The sequence below is a fragment of the Melopsittacus undulatus genome, chromosome 10, assembly GCF_012275295.1.
Source record: "Melopsittacus undulatus isolate bMelUnd1 chromosome 10, bMelUnd1.mat.Z, whole genome shotgun sequence".
Lineage (NCBI taxonomy): Eukaryota > Metazoa > Chordata > Aves > Psittaciformes > Psittaculidae > Melopsittacus > Melopsittacus undulatus.
In genome coordinates, this window is record NC_047536.1 from 30953113 (window position 1) to 30974186 (window position 21074).

At 49.3% G+C, this 21074-nt stretch overlaps 2 protein-coding genes across 2 annotated transcripts in view; both read left to right on the plus strand.

Annotated features, from left to right (window-relative positions):
• Positions 1-3060, plus strand: part of EPB41L1 (erythrocyte membrane protein band 4.1 like 1) — a 55892-nt gene extending 52832 nt beyond the window's left edge. Inside the window, exon 10 of the mRNA XM_031047038.2 lies at positions 2-3060. Within this exon, the coding sequence (XP_030902898.2) occupies positions 2-10 (9 nt within the window). The 3' untranslated portion in view covers positions 11-3060. The remainder of the gene's footprint in view (position 1) is intronic.
• Positions 3061-3431: 371 nt separating this feature from the next.
• On the plus strand, positions 3432-8311 carry AAR2 (AAR2 splicing factor). The gene is made up of 3 exons (XM_005146829.3): positions 3432-4245; positions 5645-5874; positions 7558-8311. Exons 1-3 carry the CDS (start codon positions 3492-3494, stop codon positions 7723-7725), a joined length of 1152 nt encoding a protein of 383 aa, XP_005146886.2. The 5' UTR covers positions 3432-3491; the 3' UTR covers positions 7726-8311.
• Positions 8312-21074: the final 12763 nt, after the last annotated feature.

The following is a 21074-nucleotide window of genomic DNA, read 5'->3' on the forward strand; positions in this document are numbered from 1 at the left end:
GGAATCTTGACCAACATGTTCATGGAAGTCAGCATCTGTGTTCAAACCTGGAGAACAGCGGAGAAGGAGCCTTCATGCTGGATTTGTCAGCAAGACGTAGACATCCTGGCTGCAATGTTCATGGCGAGAGACAAAAATTTTTAACAAAGGAATAGCAAATATATTATATATATATATATACATACATACATATATATATATATAAAACCAGGAAACAAAATGCATCCTTGCACTGCTGCTATATGCTGGAAATAATAGCAAACAACACCACCAACAAAGCCAACCCTCTGCAGATAAATTGAAGAATTTACTGGATTGGTGATAAAATAAGATTAAAAAAAATTAAATCATAATAATAACAAGAATATTGTTAACAATAAGCCACCATCTTGCATGTTACATTAAAGGATACACAATCATGAGTTCATTTGTTGCACACTGAATGGAAAGGAAAACTGCTTTGCAACAAAGCAAGAAATAAGCAAACTTGAAATAAAAATAACAAAACCACAAGCAGAAGCAAAACCATTCCCCACCTCTGGAAAGAAGAGAGAAAAACACTGAATTTATTACCTTAGAGTTATTTTCTGATTCACAAGTGTCGTTTTGCCCTTCTCTTTCCATGCTGGTTCTTTTGCATCCTTTGGGGTTCTGTTAACTCTTCCCCTTCCTCTCCTTATCTTCTCCTCTGTGCACTTGTCCAACCTCTTGTTCTCTGAAGGTATTTAAGAAGGGGTTTCATTTCAAACAAAACAAATGATATGTATATGGTTTCTCATTTATAAAGAAGCAGGCTGTAGGGGTTTCATATGGATGTGCATTTAAGTTATGTATATTATTATATATAACGAGGGGGGAGGGAGGGAACAATACTGAAATAATTCAACAGTGCTGGTAAATATGACATTTTTAAATTATTAACTCTTTGATGGACCGTGGTTGGTGTATTTTGAGACTCTTGGATCACACGTGGGACTCCCAGTCCTGCAAGAAGAGAACGGGGAAGGGTTCAGCCGCTGCTGGATCTGGGGAGGAAGGGAAGAGGGTGAGAGATGGGAGATGTCCTGCCGGCTGATCTGCAGTGTGTGATGGTTGGATGTGGAGGGGCAGTGGTGACTTGGATGGGCAGGGAAGGAGGTTGAGGCTGTGGCTCCAGCAGCTGTAGGCAGGATCTGGCCCTCACCCAGAGCTATGGGAATCAGCTGAGAGCAAGGTGGCAGCCGCAGGACTGTGTTCATCGCTCACCTCCAGCCCATTGAGCCATGCCGGTGGTTGGGGTGGTTTTGCTTTGTTTCTGGATCCCAGTGATGAAGTTACTTGAGCTTTGTAGTAGGGTTGAAGGCAGAGGGGTTGTTTCTGCTTTGCCTCTCCTGCTGCCCAGGGTGTGATGGCAAGGGCTGCCCGAGGCACTGTGGCTGGTGACAGTGGTGGCAGGCTGGTGGCAGTCCTTCCCAGACCTGCCTAGGGATGGGCAGTGGAAAGACTGAGCTCTCTCCATCCCCTCAGAGTGTCCCCAGCATCCCAGGCTGGACAAGAGAGCCCCGGCCCTCTGCTTAAGAAGGTGTGTATGGAGGAGATGTCAGTGGAGATGCCTTCCCCCAGCTCATCCCAGCTTCGGCCCTTGGCCACATGCTTCCTCTATGGCTGCCTTTGGAAGAGGATCATGGGCCAAGCCCAGGGCCTTGTACACTGTGAACCAGGCAGTTAGGGTAGACTTGGAACCAAAATGAGAAAGTAAAGGAAATAAACGGGTTTCCTTCTTGGAATCGCCTCTAGCTCCTGCGGAAACAGAAGGGCCCATGACTCTGCACCATTTTGCCTTTAGTCTCCCACCCCTCACACAGACTGTGCCCAGAAACAGGTTCATTTTGCCAGGTCCTGCAGTGGCTCGGAGGATGACAGAGAGCAGGAGAGCCTGCACCACGAGGATGTGGGCAGCCTGGGCTCACTGCCTCTGCTGTCCTAGGAGACAGCCTGCTCCTTGGCAGCCGCTGTTCACCACCACATCCCTGGAAAGTCTGTTCTCCTTCTGGCAGAGAGGTTTCTCCTGCAGGTGTGAAAGGCGTGAGCACAGGCTGCTTGGGAAGAGAACAGAGCTCCTGGCTGGTGCCAGTGCTGCCAGGTTGTGAGGGTCTCCCCTGCTTCCATCCAAGCGCCTTTAGTTAGAGACCAGGCCCCCAACCAAAAGAGTGAAAGCAGTTGTGAAGAGGCTGCTTTTCTCTTTTCCCAGTACCCCAAACCAGTTGTAATCAGCAGTGGCACTTTTGGAAAGAGGCGGGGAGGTGGAGGACTTGTGGTCTGTACAACAGGGCTGGTGTTCAGCACACTGTGTGTTCCATGCCCTAAGGAGCCCGCCTGGCTTGGACCCCTTTAGGATGCAACCAGAGGCTACTGTGAAGCTAGATACTTGCTTTTGACACCGTGTAGCTGTAAAACTGAAGGTTCCTGTTCAAATGATTGGCCTAACAGGGTTAGACTTGATGTGCGCTTGGTCTGAAGTGAGTTACATTTGGAGTGAGGCGATGCAGTCCCTGGCTTCCACAGTGTGTTCAGTGGGTGACAGTGTTTAGAAACTATAGAGAAAAACACAAGGAGAAAGGATAGGGAAAAGCTCCCAGCTTGTTCAGTGGGCGAGGTGTGGGGTTCCTGTTGCTCAGCACCACCTGCGACCCCCGTGGGCTCTGCTCCCCCAGCCTGCCCATCCCCTTACTCTGTTTCAGATAGCTGATCACTGCTTGCTTTCTTCCCGGGACCTTTCTGTTGAAAGGGGTGGGAGACACGAGTGCCTGTTTTTACCCGATCCCACAGACTCATTCCAAACCTGGCCTGCGATTGCATGAGTAATAATGGCAGTAACAGTAATAATATTTATTTTTATTTGAGAAGCACCTTACCAACCAACCGCAACGCTCTGTTGTTCCTTCACTAACTCTCCTTTTCCCTTGTTCTCCCTCTCCCCCCTTTGGTCATATTCCTTTTCAGTGCTTGGTGGTGTATGCGTGTGTGCTCACTGTTCTTGTACTCAATAAAAGTGAAATAAATGTGTTTGATGCTAAATCAGCCTGGGGCCTCAGTGGACTCTTTCCTAGGATGGAGAAGGGGGAACTGCAGTCATAGCCTCTGCACCTGGAAATGCTGGGAGGGAGGACGTGGTGCTGTGAACGCGTCTGTCTCACTGCGGGGGTCTCCGTGTGTCTGTCCATGGCAGGACCCCACGGGGGTCGCTGGCTCACAGTGGAGCAGCCGGCAGCCATGGAGGAGCTCGGGAGGGCGGAGGGGCACCGTTAGCTGCCGGCTTCGGGGTTGTGGGGGGCAGCGAAGGGCCGGGGGGCCTCTGCGGGTGCTGGGGAGGGCCGGAACGACTGTACCCGGAACGGCCGCACCCGGAACGGCTGTGCCGTCCGGGCGCGTTTTAAAGGGGACCGGCGGGGCTCGGCGGTAGCGGGCTGAAGGTACCGGTTGTGCCGGCGGCGGCCTCCCCTGTCCGGGCCATGGCGGGGCCGCAGCTGGAGCCCGACCTAGCCCGGCAGCTCTTCTGGGAGGGTGCTGCTGTCGTGATGCTGGGGGTGCCCGAGGGCACCGAGTTCGGCATCGACTACAGCAGCTGGGCCGTGGGCCCCAAGTTCCGCGGCGTCAAGATGATCCCGCCGGGCGTTCACTTCCTGCACTGCAGCGCGGGCCGGGCGGGCGGCCGGGAGACCGGGCCTCGGACCGGCTTCTTCCTGAGCCTGCAGCGCCGGGACCTGCGGGTGCTGCGCTGGGACGCCGGCAGCGAGGCCGTGGAGCTGGCGCCGGCGGGCACGGAGGAGGCCGCGGCCTTCAGGGAGAACCTGCGGGAGCTGGACCCGTTCCTCGGGCCGTACCCCTACGGGACCCTCAAGAAGTGGGTCTCCCTCACCAGCTTCATCAGCGAGGCGGCCATGAAGAAGCTGCAGCCAGAGAGCGGGCAGATCTGCGCCTTCTCCGAGGTGCTGCCGGTCGCGGCCGGGAGGCTCTCCAGGGACCGGGCCGAGCAGCGCCTGCCGCCCGTCGATGCCGAGTGCCGGAGCTACGCCGAGGGCTTGGCGCGGCTGCCGCAGATGAAGCCGAGAGCCGGTACCGAGATCAGGTTCACGGAGCTGCCGAAGCAGATGTACCCCGATGGGGCTACGCCGGCGGAGATCACCAGGCACAGCATGGACCTCAGCTACGCGCTGGAGAAGGTGATCAGCCAGCGGTACGCCAGCCAGCCTCGGGAGCTGCTCGGTGAGTGCCCGGGTTGCACGGTTACTGCTCCCGTGCTTTGGGAGAATGAAGTCATTTCTCTGTAAAACCAGGGCCCCAGATGAAACCTGCTCCTGTGCTGTGGGCCCCGTTCCCTGGTGCCCTGAGGGCTCTGAATTGCCATTTGTGGAGTTTTCAGCAGCTTTCCGGCTGGTTCCCGTTACGCTGGTGCTGGTGAGGACATGGTGCTCAGTGTCCAGAGCTGCTTCTCGTGCTTCTGGGCACTGTGTAGGGAGCCCAGATTGTCTCAAGTCAAAAGCAGCAGCCGCATCTTGTGCAAAGGGGGCCTGTTGCCGGGCACCAGTTAAGTGAACCTCTTGAGGACCGGGAGCACTGAATGGGGCTGAACGTCATCGTTTTCAGATCCTTGTTCTCGTTTCGGGGTGCTGCCGGGTGGTACCCCCCTTCCAGCAGTGCCCAGGCCCTGCCTGGCTGGAGCCGTGGCAGCTCTGCGCTGTGCTGCTGGCGACTCTCTGTGGCAGCGTCAGGGCTTTGCCAGCCCTGCAGCAGCGGGGATATCCCCATCTGGGGCTACAGCTCCTGGTTGCAGGGTCCCCATTACTTGCCAGGCTTTTTTATCAACTTGTGATATGCATAAATATCAAATCTCTAGAGTGCCTGGAGGGGGGTTTGTTTCGTGGCAGGATGGAGGGAGGGCTTGGGACCACAGCCAGGCTGTACCATTGGTTCTGCTGAGGTTTGCAATAACCCTTTGGTTTTCCCTTTCTCCAGTTTTTCTGTATTAATGTTATACAACTTTATCAACATTATCCAAGACAACTCTAGGCTATGCAAAGGATGAATTACCTTAGGAAATGGTGATACCATCAGTTTGGCAAAATAGCTGATGCTAAGGTGTCCAGCAAGCAGAACCCTGGCTCTTAATTCAACAAGGAAAAACATCTGTTAATGTACTACTTGCCTCCCCCAGTGTTCCCACAGCCCTTGTGTTCAAGGGCAGTAGCATTTTCACTCCTGTGTGACTCTGGAAACCTGGGTACAGGCAGACTCAGTGTTTGCAGAGCAACAGCAATGGCTGACTTCCTATTTGGGTGTCATTTTGAGAGAACAGATGACAGTGGAAGTCCTTAGTTTGCTGTTTATTCTGCCTGTGAAGTCAGTCTCTGAAGGTGATAATTACAATTACAGGTGGATGTGCCCAATTATGCCTTGCTTTTCCCCAAGCTGAGGAGCAGAGGGTTAGGGAATAGTCTGTGTTTGGAGCATTGATTGCTATTAGTAGAATCTGGAAGGGCAGAATACATGAAAGGCAAACCCAGAGATTTATGCTATCATTTACAGTGATTTTTTAGAGGACACGTACCTTAGGTATGTTTTCACTCTAATGTGCATTTTGTTTTCCTTTGCTGAATATGCACAGCTGAGTTGCAGTTTGCTTTCATCTGCTTCTTGATTGGAAATGTATATGATGCATTTGAGCACTGGAAAAGACTCTTAAACATCCTGTGCCGATCTGAAGACGCCATAAGGAAGTATCAAGACCTTTACATCGATCTGATTTCTGTGCTGTATCACCAGCTTAGTGAAATCCCAGCTGATTTTTTTGTGGACATTGTCTCCCACGACAACTTTTTAACCAGCACCTTACAGGTATGTTTGTTGCTGCCTCTTGAAAGATGGCAGTGGGAGGAGAGGGCATCAGAGAAACTGCAAAAGCAATTAAGCTAGTGTTGAGCTGCGTGGGAGCTAATGAGCCTATCTAAGCACACACATGTTTGCTTTTACTTTTTCCTTATGTTATTTCCAAAGAGATGCCATTTGCTTGTCATCTCAGAGTTTGATCTGCTCAAGCTGTGCCTAGAAGAGGCTAATGCAGTATAAAATTGAGTTAGTCTGCATGCGGGAAAGCCAGCAAAGTGAGGCAACAAGGGGAACAGCTAATGAAGATGGCCACAGCAGAGACTGGAGACTGTCTTTTATGTTATGTTTTCCTTGTAAATAGTGCCTGTTTGTTTTTTCTCAAATGCCATTCATTCTTTAACACAAAAAGCAAAACTGTGCCATAAAAGACTGATGATGCTGATTTCTGGTCAGCTTGGATGGTCTGCTTAGTATGAAGAGAAGTAGCAGTGAAACCTAATTGAGCTTGGGCATTGATAGGATTTAAGAAGTCTGTTAGCCTTATGCTTGGAGAGTTTATCTCTCTTAGCTTTTGCTCAGCTTTGAACACAGCAACCTCATTTTTGGAGTCTGATCCAAGGTAAAAAGAGTACTGTATAACCTCCACTGAGTATGCAGCCCTAACAATGTTCAAAGGGGGGAAAAAAGAAATAACTAATTTAATAATATAACTATATATAACTATTTAATAATATAACTATATTTAATAATAACTAATTGCAGTTATGGAGGAGAAGTGGGAAGTATAATATTTTAGCTAGATTTTGTAATAAAAGCCTTGCTGTGTAACACAGCTCTGTTAAAAAGAGGCAGTTTCATGGTAGAATGAACAAGGAAAAGGCAAATGATCATAAACAAAGCAACGAACTTTGCTGCTCTTGTCAGTGTTTTGTTCAGCTGTCAGTAGGTCTCTCTCAGGTAAGAACCTCCCTTTTCCCCAGAGGGTTTTCCCTTCACTTCCATTGTACAATGATTTTATTTTTGGCTTAGAAATAGAAGTTTCTTCCTATAGAAATGAATTCTGGCTCAGAAGAGGAGCAGGCGCAGGCTGGTGAGAGATGGGCTCTGAGGCTAAATGCCCAGTTTAAACATACACAGGTGCTTTAACTTTCAAAGTGCTCACAGAGGCTGTGACTTTGAAAAGTTCATAGATTTATATGTGTTTGGGTAATGGAAAGGAGCCACATTTAGTGGTCAGTCCAGATTTCAGTGCCCTGTGCACAAGGAAGTGGTCGTGAGGGTATAACCGGACTTTTCCTAGCCAGCTCCCATGAAAACTGATAGTCTTCCTTTTTGTTTTCCTGCTTAGAATTTTTTCTTTGCTCGCACTTAAGCATGTTTCATAATTCTTTGGTACATATTTAATTACAAATATACCCCTGCTTCAAATAAAATTATTGTCTTAATGCGACTATTCCTAATGCTGACTTGGTGGAGTGAAGGCAGGATGTCTGTCTTAGCTCTGGGATGAGAGGAAAAGTGTGGGCTTTGTTTAGGCAGACCCAAAGCTGGAGTGGTTCCCAGGGTGGGAGATCCCTTACCAGTTGCCTAACTTAAAACTTCTCCTGGTGCATCTTCTTGATGATGTCTCTGTAGGAAAGAGATGCCCAGCTTGTGCCGTGGCTGAGTTCTTACTGACCTCTTCTCTTTTAGGTGTTCTTTTCCTGCACGTGCAGTGCTGCTGTTGATGGGACCCTAAGGAAAAAGGCAGAGAAATTCAAGGCTCACCTAACAAAGAAATTTAAGTGGGACTTTGAGGCAGAGCCTGATGACTGTGCTCCTGTCGTGGTAGAACTTCCCGAGGGTGTGCAGGTGGACTAAGAAAAACACTTGCTTACAAATAAACTGCTTAACATAACTCCTCTCCATGTTTTCTCCAACCTCACCAGCTTCCTGAAGTCTGTTCCTGAAACTGACTCCTCTTTCTGCTGTAGAAGCAGATGTGGAAAACCCAGAAGGATTCCAGGAGATAGAATTATTGGAAGAGTTTGAATATCGTCACATGGCTGCTTTGGACACCTTGGTTTTTACCCATAGCACTTTGTACCATCTCATTCTGTACTTAGCTGACCTCTAGATCCAGTATCCTTCTGGTCCTGACCTGGAGGGAACACCCTGTCTACAGGGCATCTGTGGTTTGCATTTGAAGCCCTTGTTGCTCTGATTTAATGCCTGTTTAGCAAGGAGTGCAAATCCACATGACTGGTCAGAGCAGCTTTCACAGCCCCAACCCTGGCTGTGAACTAAGAAGTTCTCATAGGCTGGGATTACAGAGGTGTAGCCACAACAGTTTCAAAACTGTGTTTGATGCTTATGTTTCTCACTGTGATTTATTGCAATGATTAGTAAATCATTCGGGTCCTTATGGAGGAGGACTCAAAACCCCAATAAAATGCTTCAGATTACATACCCTGAATACTGAGACATCTTATTCCTTCCATTCTGTTAAAGCATTCTGTAGTTTCTGCTGACACTGTTTAGCCTGATGTAAAAGAAAATTAACAGTTTAGTAACAAGAAATGGAGTTATTGGGCTGTAGTCACCCAGTCCTGAAGAGCCAACACAAGATGAAAGGTCAGACTTCAACATGAACTGGATCCTCTGTTTCGTTACAAGTGGAAATCTTGTATATTTTCACTGGTGACAGTATCTTCTTGCTCCCCCGCAGGGAGGATATAAGAAAGCTGGTGGTGGCTTATTGAGAGCTGCAGAGGGATTTAGTCCTACCACTCCTTTGTTACTTTCTCGGCTATTAGACTGCCTCAGGAACTTGTCTGTATGCATGTCTAACAAGATAACACTGTTTGTCAGCCTTTTATAGTTCAAAATAAATCTCAAGAGACCCTTTCCAACAGAAAATATCTGTACAAATGGGTTGTTCTGTTACTTAGACAAAGCTTATGGTACAGTGACACTGCCCTTTCTTATTGGGATGTCTGGTGTCCCCAGAAGTAATATCATGATGGTAAGTGTGACATCCAAGGACAGCTCATAGAATGGCACGTGGCAGAAAGCACAGCGTGTTCTGGGAAGAAGGTATGTGGTGAGGTATTTCCAGATAATTGGGAACTTACCATGGGCTGTCAGGAGCCTCACCCACTGCTCTGTGCTGTTTCTTCCTTCTCGTCCCTTTCCTCTGCACTCTTATTCTGGTGTCTTGGTTTGTCCTAATCATTTAAAATAATGATCTCCATATCGACCACAGGCCCTTAGGGGAGGTTACTCTGATTTGGCAAGGGTGGTGCTTTTAAATCTTTATTTCCATGTTTTCCTGTCTGTACTGCCCCTGAGAACTCCTGTATGGTAGTTTGACTGTGCTTCCCTCCTGTCTTCCGCCTCTTTCTTTGTATCCACAGGCAGTGCTCTCTTTCCAGTGGCCGACTGGACAAATCATTTGTAATGGATGGTTCCAGCTTTGAGGAAAGCTCTTTGCACCAAGCTGATAACTGGTTCTGTTGATTTGAAGCAGAACACCAGTCACTGATGTAAGTAGTAAGCAGTGAAGAAGCATGGCGCCTGGGACCTGCCTGGCTGGAGAGAGGAGCTGTGCTCTGTGGCTGCAGACCAGGCAGTACAAGTGCTTTGATGATCTTAAGGTCCTTTCCAACCCTAACTATTCTATGATTCTATGACAGGTTAATTTGAGTGTGTCTTTGTTAAATCTCAATAACAGTAAGTGAAAACTAACTTCCAACATGTGTAGTTGTTGGGTTCCCATAATGAACTACACTTCTAGCAACTGAGAGAAAGAAGGTAATTGTATTTCCCTTGTGCTTTTTTCCTGTTTGCAAGGTTTTAGTAGGGAGAGGTAATATCTCTTATTGAACCCACAAAATAAGTGCCTCTGGGGACACAGTCCCTTGGTTAGATAAGAAATGAGCAGTGAACTTGCAGCTAAATACTGGTTGAGGTGATCAGAATTCAACTCCATTATATGACTCAATTGCATGCTTTTGAGGGAAAAGGGAAGCTGGCACATGTGAAACAATCTGTGTTGGATGTTTGTAAGGGAGGATTTAAATCTGGGAGGGAAAAGAGTGCCATTATTCCTGTTGAAGTCCTCAAGAAGGAGAGTATAAAAGGAAAGTGGTAATATGTAATAGAAGGAATGTTTTCTTGCCCTTATATAGCCCCAGGCCAGCTATGGTTATGATGACACTACCCCTTATTCCAGCTAAGATGAATACAGTGATCTGAAAGCAAAAGAGATTGTGTGTGTGTAAATACACATTACTGAAAGCTAATGAACTGTAATATGTGATGTGTCTGCAACACTGATTCAGCAATGAATTTGGGTTAGGACAAGCAGCTTTTGGTGCGTTGTGAAGTGGCACTGAAGCATGAGGTACACTGGCCTCCTGCTTATGTGGAGAGTTGTCCAGCTGCCAGAGTTGTGCAAGCGAGGCAAACTCTCATCATTCCTGTCATGTGACTTGCCTTCACCACAAACTGTGTTGGAGCGTGGGCCTTGCTTAGCCCTAGCTGAGGTTAATCTCGTGTGAATGAGCAGTGGCATGAACTGACCACTGGACACCCCCAGAGATGCACTGTATTCTACATTTACAATGCAAAGCCTAGTGTAAGTATATTCAACCCTCAGAGCTGCTACTCCATCTTTTCACTTCCCACACAGACTCAGTAACATCAGCCAAACCAGAGGTTTGAGACTGATCTGTAGCCTCTGTGGGGTCCCTTTGTTGTCCTGCACTACACCGAAGAGCTGTTTCTTGTTTTGTCGACCCTGCAAATTCATAGATGTGGAATGTGGCACTGAGGCTTCCTTCCTGTCCCTGTGTTGGGGTACAACCTTTCTATCGGAAAGAGAAATGGCACATCTTGCTCTGCCAATTCATTCAGTGTTGTATGTGATTTCCACCGCCTCCTCTGCAGCAGCCAAACAAGCAGACAGACCACTTCTGTCTTCCAGGTGGATTGCTGCTGGTGACTTCATCTCATCACTGATGAACATGCACAGTGTAGCTTTGCAGTTCAAATTGGTTTTGCGTGGCAGCTGTCTCAGCAATGCTTTAACTCCCATGACATCAGTGCTTGCAGTCCTTGAATATCACCAAGGTTGTCTAATGTATGATGTTACCAGGAGATGTAGAGGTGGTGTTCACTTGTCCCACTGCTCTTGTCCTTTAAATGCAAAGGGGAAGCTGTGGAAAGCAATCAGTGACTCTCTGTAGCTTAATAGTGCTGTGGTTTTAAATCTGAAGTGACCTCAGGGTTAACTATTGAACCAGCAGCTCTTCCTTGCTGCTGTCACTTCTACTGCTTAATGATAAGTTGAATTTTTGGTTATTTGTTTGTGGTAACCCCAGTCTTTCTGTGTGCATCTTGCTTCAGTTCCTTTTCTCTTTTTATTAAGCTTTTCTACTGTTCATTGGTATCATACCCTTACTTTTGTAATCCAGAAATGACAAATGATAGATATCCATTTGGAATTTGTGTGTCTAACAACTACCAGGAGTGAATTTTCAAGGTTTCTTAGAGGTGCACTACTTTTGTTTGGAGCAGCGTTTATTTCTGCTGCTGCTTTGACAGCTGGACATGGACTGTGCCAGCTGCTGCAGATGGAGTGGCTGGCACTGAGCTCCTGGAATATGGAAAAAGATGAAATGGAACATCTTCATTCCTTTCCCTGAAAAAGGAAATCGTTGGCCTCTGATACTGCTGTTCATTGTCGAATGAAGCTATGACTGGTTTATTCTGCAGCCCTGCTACTATAAAAGGGATATGTTGTGAATGGTCATTCCTTCCCAATGTGCTCAGCTATTCCAGAGCAGTTTATGCTCCCCCTCCAAGAATGTGCACCTCTTGTCCTGCTGCAGGGCTGAGCAGCCCAGGGCTGGGATTTGGCAGTGCCGGAGCCTATTCCAAAGAGGCAAGCGTTGTACAAACCACAGTGTGGAGCTGGAGCATGGGTGGGAGGATGCTCCATAAAGCATGGACTGTGCTGGAGCCTGTAATTAGTGCGCAGGAGGCATTGCCTCTGCGGGGGCCTCATTAAGAGAACATAAATGAGCTGCAAGGCAGCCTTAATACAAATAACTCCAAATGGGTTAATCAATAGGAGCAAAAATCCATACAGGCAGCCTGTCAGGGCGGCTGCTTTGGGTATGTGGTCCTGCCTGCCTCGGTGGGTTTCAGCTTTGTGTTTGCATGAGGAATGAGCTGCCATCGGGGTGCTGCACAAATGGGTTGTGCAGCTGCAGCCTGGCCAGGTCTGCCCTGTGCTCACTGAGCTCTGGCTCCAGCATCTCTTTTCCCTTCAGCTTAAGGGGCTCCACAGACTGGAACCAAAAAGGCTGTGCTCATGTTTGTTGTAGCATGGTTGCAAGATGAGACAGCCCCTCCTGGGTCTCACGTTTGGGCAGGCAAGAAGCGAGGGGGAGAAGGAAATGACAAGAGTTACCTGTGGGGCTCTTCCTTTACTGTGAAAGTTGCTCATAGCTTGTGAGGGCAAAGTTCCAGGAGCAGTGTGGCTATGATGGGAGTTTTTAGAGCTTCCCCCCCAAAAAAGTATCTTTTTTTTGGGGATAGGAAGGGGACACTTGCTCTACCTTTACTGTGAAGGCTCCTGCAAGGAGAAAGAGCATCACTGGCAGGAGCACTGGCTTCTTCATGTGATTTAAACCAAACGTTACCATTGGGATTCGGATGGAGAAAGTTTCTACTTTGCAGAGCATGGGTTTTCAGTGAAGGAGAAGGACCTCTGGGTGGCTCCACCTTCACAGGTCTGGCACTGGATGCTGTCATTCCTGCAGGCACGCTACAGGAACAGCTTTATTTTCCTGAGCCATCCTGATTTAAGCACTCGGCAGCAGTGGATATTCATGCCTGGCTAATGCAGCTAGCCGGAGACAGTCTTATTCCAGGCAGGAATTGCTTATAGAGATGGTTATCCAGGGGAGCACTGCCTCATCACTGAGCACTGGTGATGTATCCTGAGCCTGCACTGGACATCCCAGCTAGAAGTGATGCTTCACTCTGTGCTGAGGCCCTGCAGTCACAAGTTGGTCTGGAAAGGGACTGGCTTCTCCAGCACCCAATATTGTCCACTCCACTGAGCAATAAAGCAGGCTTTGCACCATATAGCTCTGCAATAACCTGCGTTTCAGGGATGGCTGTTCCCAGTAATGTGAACTGTTCTTTTAATATGGTTTGCTGGAGGATTTTATGGAGCTACATTCACAAGTGTTCCCTCAGTGCTGCTTGTCCCTTTTCTGTGTAAGTTCTTGTCCCATTCCGACTGCTGTGAGCTGCTCAAACATGTTAAATGGCATTAACCCAAACCCATGGATATGCCAAAGGGACCCTGAGCTTGGTCAAAGGAAGATGGGGATGGCTCTCTCCAGGGATACCTGTGGTGAGAAGGTGCAGAGCAGTGACATGGGCACCTGAATGCATCTGTGAGAGTCACAAATGCTGCTGAAGTGAATTCTGGGCAGGAGGTGATGGAGCAGGGATGAGCTGGGAAACTTCACAGCGACTGGGAAGAGGAGACAATTCGGGCAGGAGAAGCACTGGGTGGTCTCTTGGGCTCAGTTCTTCCATTTGTGCTGAGCACGGCCTCTTGTCTGCTGGTATTTTTGTGTTGTTTTTCAAACAGCCACTTCAGGATTTAAAAAGCATCACTTGAGAGTCTGCTGATGGCTGCTGTGAGCTTTACAGGCTTCTGAGAGACCTTCCATGTGCAGTCCGGCAGGGACCTGTTAAGCACATCACCCAGCTGTGGTGTGTGGCCACTCAGGGCCCTCTAATGGCTTTATTTCATTAGCAAGAGCTCACTGGGGAGGGCTCTGCATGTCCATCATTGCTGGAGGTTCACACTACCCAAGTGTGTTCATTTAATGGGCTGGTTTTCTTAACAAGACCAATAACCAGTGTGATCTAATGTTCCTTCTGGGGCTCTCATTCACTTTATTCCCCAGCAGAAGCAGGCAGGTCAAGAGCTCTCCTGCATTAGCAAGAAGATGTTCCACCTTCCTTATTATCTACTGTTCTCTGCAAAGATTCTTTTAAACTCCCGAAGAAAATGTTACCTTTGATTTACCTTTCTTTTTTCCCCCCTCCCTCTTCCTTTGCTTCTTCAGACAAAACATTTATTGCTACTTCAAAAGACCAGACAACTTACTGTGTCAGGCATCCTAATCCAATCTCATGCCACTGAACTCCATCACTCATCCCATGCTTCAGAACTGAAAGGAAATGGAAGGGGTTTGTCTTGTGCCAGCAGTAAACCACTCAGTAATAGCATCTTTTGTCTGGTTTCACCAGTGCCACCAGGCAGGATCCCTCGGAGCTGGCTGACCAATCTGTGTACAGACATGTGGATGCACAGAGAGCTGAGCTACCACTGTTTGCATCACACAGCTGAAGTTACTGAGCAGCTGGGTGGGTTTGGGCCCTGGATACTGCCAATGCCTCCTAAACCCTTCTTTCCCTTTTGTACTTCAAAGTGCTATTTGTGTGTAGCCGGCAGAGTTATACTTGGATTTCACCTGGGGAAACTGCGTAGTGTGATCTTGGATTGCACAGCAAGAGTGTGACAGAGCTAGGAGGAAGCTCAAGGCTTCTTCAAGCATCCTCTCAGCTTCTGCTCCTCTGCATCTGGCTGCTGAGGCACCGCTGGTACCCGGCTCTCTGCCACAGGTTGATGGTGCCGAGATTGCAGCACAGGCATGGTCAGAGCACCCATGTGCACTCAGGACTGTGATGGCACTGGGGCTGTAGATGAGAGCAGCCTGTGGCTAAGGGGTGAACCCTGACCCCTCGGTGTCACATCAGTCCCAAGAGGAGCTCCCAGCCCTGGCTGTGTGTTGTGCTGTTGTCCCTGCCTGCCTGGCGCAGCGGAAGGATGGGTGAGTGTCCCCTTCCCACACGTAGCAGCCCTGGTGCGGGGGAGCTGAGGAGCAGCTAATTGCTGTGCTCCAGAAGAAGGAATGAATAAAAAGGACTTCTGCAAAGAATATAGTCTCCTGGGGAAGAAATTACTGCTCTGCTCCACCCACACCGCGCATGAGTGGCCTTCAGGGATTGACTCATCCCTTCCTTTCCTGCAGGCAGGGCTGTCTGAGCTGGGGGTGCTCCACTCGCCTTTCCGCTGCGGGGCAGGACCAGGGCTCCCTGCCCCTCTTACCCTTGTGCAGGGCTGCCAGGGCTCAAAACCTGCAGTAAACCCATGTCTGTGGCTTGGGAGTGAGGACTGGAAGTGGCCGATCCAGACACCCATCCGCACACGTACGTGGTGCTGTGCTGATGCTGGCGAGCACATGGTAGATGACAGGTAAGAGTTAGTGCTGCTTTGCTCATCGCAACACAATTTGTCTGGCTTGTACCAAATGAAGCATTGAGCTGCAAGGAGCTGCGTCCTGATGAGGACACAGTGTACCAGAAAATCAGGTGCATGGCTTGATAGCGATATGATGATACAAGCTGGGCTCATACAAGCAGTAGCTCTCAAGAGACAAGAGCAGAATTCAAGGAGCCAATCACCTCATGAGAAAACTAGAGGGACATGTGGGAAGGAGATGATGAGGACTAGATCTAGGCTGTGATGGGATTGTTGCCTCTAGCTCAGGGTTATGGATCCATCCCTCCTGGGGCAAGGACTGTGGTCAGAAGGTGGCTCTTCACCCTCCACTTGGTAGTGTGAGGTTGGCTGCTCCATCACACGTGCAGGAAGGTGATGGTGTTGGTTTGCCCCTTTTATCTGAGGTCTGCTCTCCCTTGGCAGGACAGGCTCAGCTCCCCAGGCCAGACTGGTTTTGTTTGTGCTTTGAGTTTCATTTTCCTTATAGAATAAAGCGTTTTGAGATGCAGCCACCGATTCCATGAGCAGGCTGCTGGTGCTCAGGGGGAGGCTGGCTAACAATGCAGGAAGCATCACTGGGGGATGCCTCATGCAAGTGCATAATGTGCATAATTTACCAAACATGAATATTAATGATCAGCCCAACCTAACCCCTTGTAAAAACAACCAGCAACAAAACTGCTCCTGCAGCTGTGGGGAGGTCTCGTTTCCCCAGCAGCAGCATCGGGGCTTTCTTCCTGCTTCCATCAATGCCTCGCTCTGCTTCCCAGCTCCTCCCTCGGTGTCGGGTGAGGCGATGAAAGGCAGCTTTGAACAGCTCCTTGCTGCTCTCCACACGGGAGCTTGGCCTGGACCTCTGGGGCTCAGTGCAGGCTCAGGACTCCCTGCCTTAGGTTTTCATGGAAGTGCCTTTGTGACCAAGGTAGTTCTGTTTGGTTTGGGTTGTTTAATCCATCTTGGGCCTATCTTATCCTGACGCCTCTTTTCCCACCCTGCTGCTGTATGTTACTTTATAGTCGCTGTACAGATTGTGTCAGCTGGCATAACACAATGTATGAGTCAATGCTGTGGCACTAAGAGTAGGTTGACGTCCTCTGTAATGTAGTGTAATGAACCTCCATTTCCATGATCAGCTCCATGAGTGGCTTCCTTCAGTCCACCCCAAAGGAAATGGTTCCAAGGAAGTGGAGCCTGGGTCTGAGCCCAGAGACCATGGCTCTGCTGCTGTCCTGGTTTTGGCTGTAGTATAGAAAGTACAAAAACTGGGGGAGTTGACTGGGATCCACCTTTCGCTGCTCAACAGTGGGCTGGCATCAGTCAGCGATGGTGAGCAATTGTATTGTGCATCACTTGTGTTCTATTCTTCTCTTTATTATTATTATTATTAATTTTTGTATTTTACTTTATTTCAATGATTAAGCTGTGCTTATCTTGACCTGAGAGTTTTCCCTTCTTACAATTCTCCTTCTCATCCCTCCAGGGCATGAAGAGTGAGCAAGCAAGTAGCTGAGTGGTACTCAGTTGATAACTGGGGTTAAACCATGACAGTTGCCCAATTCCTTCATATTGCAGCCACTTCTGGAGGCAAAAGCATCCAAGAACTCCTCAGAGCATCCCCAGGGAGCCTGATCCACTGAACAGCCACAGCCCCGTGGGCTGACCTCCCTGGTGAGCAGCACCCTGGTGTTTTGGAAACATTCCCACAGTTCTTGCTCATGATAAATGTTAATGGATGCATTTATCGTGCCCAGTGACGTGGGTTCCCAGCAGTCCGGGAGAAGACATTCCAAGTTGTGGCACCATCAAAGTTTAGGAGAGGTCGGCAGTGTGGGAGGAGATGGGTGAGAGGGATTTGGTACAGGATAATGCACCAGCTTCTTCTCAGCCTGTCCTCACCCCAGGAAGGCAGGAGGCCAGCCCAGACTGATGCCTCTTCCAATGTATTTATGTCCCTGCACACAAGCTGGTTGGAGGGCATGGAGAGGGCTCTGCAGTGCAGGAGGCTGGGAGTTAGCAGGTCCTGTGTGCACAGCAATGTTTTGCCTCTTCAGAGGGATTAATGGTGAAGCAGCTGTGTGCCCTCAGCTCTCCTGTTCTTCCTTCCCTGTCCTTTCCTCTCTGCAGACACCTTGGCCTTTAGTTCTAGAACATCTTGAATTGTTTAAACCTGAGTGAGACTTCCAGTTTTGGGGTTGGGATACAGGAACTGCTGCCTTCCTGAATGGCTGCACTCGAGCACTCTTTCCTCCTAGAAAATGGGAGCCTGAATGGAGAGCATCAACCCATAATGCAGCCTTCCTTTCTGCTAATGCTCAGTCACCAGTGAGGAGGGAAGCTCTCAGCTACTGCCAACCAAGTGATGCACTATTATTAAAGCTCTGAAGCAACAAAATGCTTAATATCTTTGAAGTGCTTTCCAGATCCTGGAGTGAAATCTCACAGCTGTGGTGCAAGACTGAGCCCCACCAGATGCTTGTAGGAGCTCTCCATTCCCAGCTCTGTGCCAGCAGATGGGACAGTGGGATGCTTCTCCAGGCCCTGGACAGCCACAGTCCAGTTCCTTTCCCTGGGCTCACACTGCTCACAGGGACAGGATGAGTCCCTGGAGGACCCCTGGGAAGTGAGGTTTGTGTTTCCCTGGAGAAGCTGACCATGCCCATGGGTTTCTTCATTTGTCTCCCAAAGTTTTGGACCAGGATGAGGGACACGTTTGGACTGTGGTGGTGATGGTGGAGAATTCTTACCTTTCACTGAGGAAATCAGGACTGCCACATGCATGATGTGCGTGGGGTGTGCTCAGGTCCTGGCTCACCTTTCTGCTGGTGTCAGAGACACAGTGAAGGGCTGGCACAAGATGGGGAATGCAGAACCCCTGTCCTGCTTTGCCCCTTTGAGCACATCCCTGATCCCTGCACCCCACAGCTTTCATTCCCCACACATCTCTCACTGTAACAGGGCAGGACAGGAGGGGAGCAGAGGTGGGGAGATGTCAGTAGGAACCCCCCTTTCTAACCATCCCCTATGCCAGGTATGGGAGAGCGCTGCTGAGCACAGAGGCATCGCCACTGCCTCTTGGTCACCGTCATCTCATCATTGCTCATCTCTCCTCCTCCCTGCTGCTGCCCTCATTTGGCTGCTTTTTGTAGATGAAGAGTGGCCTTTAAAATATAGGACAAGGTCACCCTTCCCTCCCCACGCAGAGCTGTGCCATGGTGCTTGGCTACAGCAGCTTTGCAGAGGCACTGCCTGTGGGTGCTGGGGGCTGCCCCATGGGGACCCGTGTGCCCCTTGCATGGGTTGGTGGCTGGAGCTGGCATCACCAGTGCCACTGCTGCTCTGCTGCTCTGTACCAGGCTTCCTGTGTCTCCTACACCCTCTTCTTTGGGCTGGCTGCCCCTTCATGTCCTGCTGGAGCCCTGCTGCTCACCTCACAGGAGAGATGCTCAAGTCCTGTCCGTGTCTCCAGGGTAATGGGACTCGGTGGTTGGGGTTGCAGTGCCTCCTGGTCAGTGTGAGCCACTGTGGGTAGAAGCTTGTTTCCACATGAGCAGGAGACATTCCTCTTGCTCCTCACCAGGCTTGTTTCCTCCTCCAGTGTCAGGTCCATTTTATTGCACCTTTCTGCTCTTTCCATTGCTGCCAGACGTTGTGTGCACACTGAATCCCTCTGTGGTCCAGGCTGTCACCATTCCAGCCTGACAGAGCCAAGGCAAAGTGTGCAGATGAACTTCCTTGGAGCAATCCAAGCCTGAAAGTCCTCTGCCCTCCTTCCAAGCATAAATATATTGAATATAAACAGCCTTGTTATTTCAAGAGGAAACGAGGGTCTAAGGCAAAGCCTCCCAGAAGCAAACGCTCAGCAGCAATAACACTTCTTGATGAGAAGTTTCCTTGTGCCTGACCCTGGTTGCTCTCCAGGTGGATGCCAGCACTCCCATAGTGCTTTTAGTTAATGGAGAAAGATAATCCTGATGTCCTGGCCAGCACCGTGCCTGTGCAGTGCCCAGGGCTGTCCAAGCTGCTGCTGACTGTTCTGTTTCTCTGTGCTGCTGTGTGCTGCCAGGATCTAGCGCTCTGGCCGGCGTTCCTGGTGTTCCTAAGCCTGGGGACCATTCTGTTCCCAGGGGTGCTGCAGTTTGCAGGGGGGCAGAGCCAGAGGTGCAGGGACAGGAGGCCAAGGGCAGCACTGGCCTGGGCATGGAGCACACTTCTCCACCAAGCTGCTGGCTGGGTGCCTTCTACCTGCAGCCCTTCCATTGCAGTCTCTTGGCAAAGGGATGCTGTTACTGGAGAGAGGAGGCAGGTGGTCAACCCAAAATAACCAGATGGTGCTGTGCCTCTGAATGTAGGACAAGGTGGACCTGTAAGTCCCAGTGGTCTTGAAGAGTGTCTGAAGGTCTCCTTTCAGGTCTCTGAATACAAGTGCAAGGCTCAGACTGACACTGTCGGCTCCTGCCCCAAGCAAGGATCCAAAGGACCACAAGAGCCATTTGGTTCCACAGCCTAGGGATGTATAGCTCGTTCTTTGCCTTGTGCATTTCTCAAGGATGTCTTTTGGTCCTGTGGCCCAGAGGCACTCACTATTCATGTCTTTCAAAGCCAAGAACTCTGGCTTCAAGAATTATAACTATTAGGATATTATACTGAGGTGCAACAGGCTTCCTTCCACCTTTCCTCTGAGGAGGTAAGCCCACTAGATAACATGCCCGTTGTTAACTGGTACCCTGTTCTCTCTGTGCACAAAGTTGACTCCTGTTCACTTGCATCCTGATGGGTACTGACAAGCGAAGCAGTTGTCCTGGGTTTGTCCCCCAGTTTGGGCTGGGATTCCAGCTGTGGAAGGGGAATTATTGCCCTGGCTCTTCCCCACCCTCCTGCTGTCTGGCTCTATCCATGTGAATTGGAAAATAACAAGCTTGGTGTCATACCAGAGCACTGGGTGTTTGTTATCCCAGCAGCTTCCAACCTCCTGAGCATGCAAGGTCTGAGGTCCCATTTGGCTCTCAGATCTCAAACTTGTGATGCCAGAAAGCCTCGGTCTCCTTCGAGCCATTCAAACTGGGAGCCTTTAGTCAGAAAAGCAACCCAAAAAAAGACCTTCAGTCTGAGGGTGCTGAACGCATCTCTAAAGGAGGTGCAGTTCTGTGGTGTTCCAGGCATGCTCTGACAGAGGCTGTTGTAAGACCACACTGGGCTGTGTCCTGTGCAGTTATATTGGCCTGACCCATGTCTGCTTGGACCAGCCACTGTCTGAGTGATGGTAAGAGCATGTTGCTGGCTGAACTCTCTAACCCAGACTGTCTTGGTTCAGAACAAAACCCAATGGGATTTAGTTTTAATACCAAGAAAGTGTACTTGGACCATGCTGACTCATCCACACAAACTGTCCACAGCTGCATGTTTTCCTTGCTGCCTCATAAACACAAATGCCACATTGCTTACAACAGCTTGTTCTTCATGTGGACATGTCAAATGAGGAAGACCTAGTGGAGATGGGCTCTTCCATGCTCAGTCAATGAAAGAGCTCTGCTGTGGAGGTCAGGCACCATCAGCTTTTATTAACCAGCATTAAACTTGTCCCAGCAGACTGGCAACATGAATATTTTATGTGGCTTTTAGTAAGGCTGGGTGGAGCCTTTAAACATCTACATCTTGAGACAGATGAGGGAAGAAATCTGTGCCAGGCCAAGCAGCCAAGAAGGAGTACATTGAAACCATAGCAGTATGACTTCAGATTGTGAGCTGACCTGTACTGGACCTGTTGTGAGTTGACTCTGTCAAAACCACACTGACTTTTAGCTGGTTTTTCCCAATGGAATGCAAAGGCATTGGGAAGTTCCCAGAAGCTGGA

Excerpts from the sequence above, each read along its gene's own strand:
- AAR2 (XM_005146829.3), top strand. The coding sequence starts at position 3,492 with ATGGCGGGGCCGCAGCTGGAGCCCGACCTAGCCCGGCAGCTCTTCTGG. Across the intron at positions 4,246-5,644 it reads CCAGCCTCGGGAGCTGCTCG|CTGAGTTGCAGTTTGCTTTC; the intron begins GTGAGTGCCCGG and ends GAATATGCACAG. Across the intron at positions 5,875-7,557 it reads TTTTAACCAGCACCTTACAG|GTGTTCTTTTCCTGCACGTG; the intron begins GTATGTTTGTTG and ends CTTCTCTTTTAG.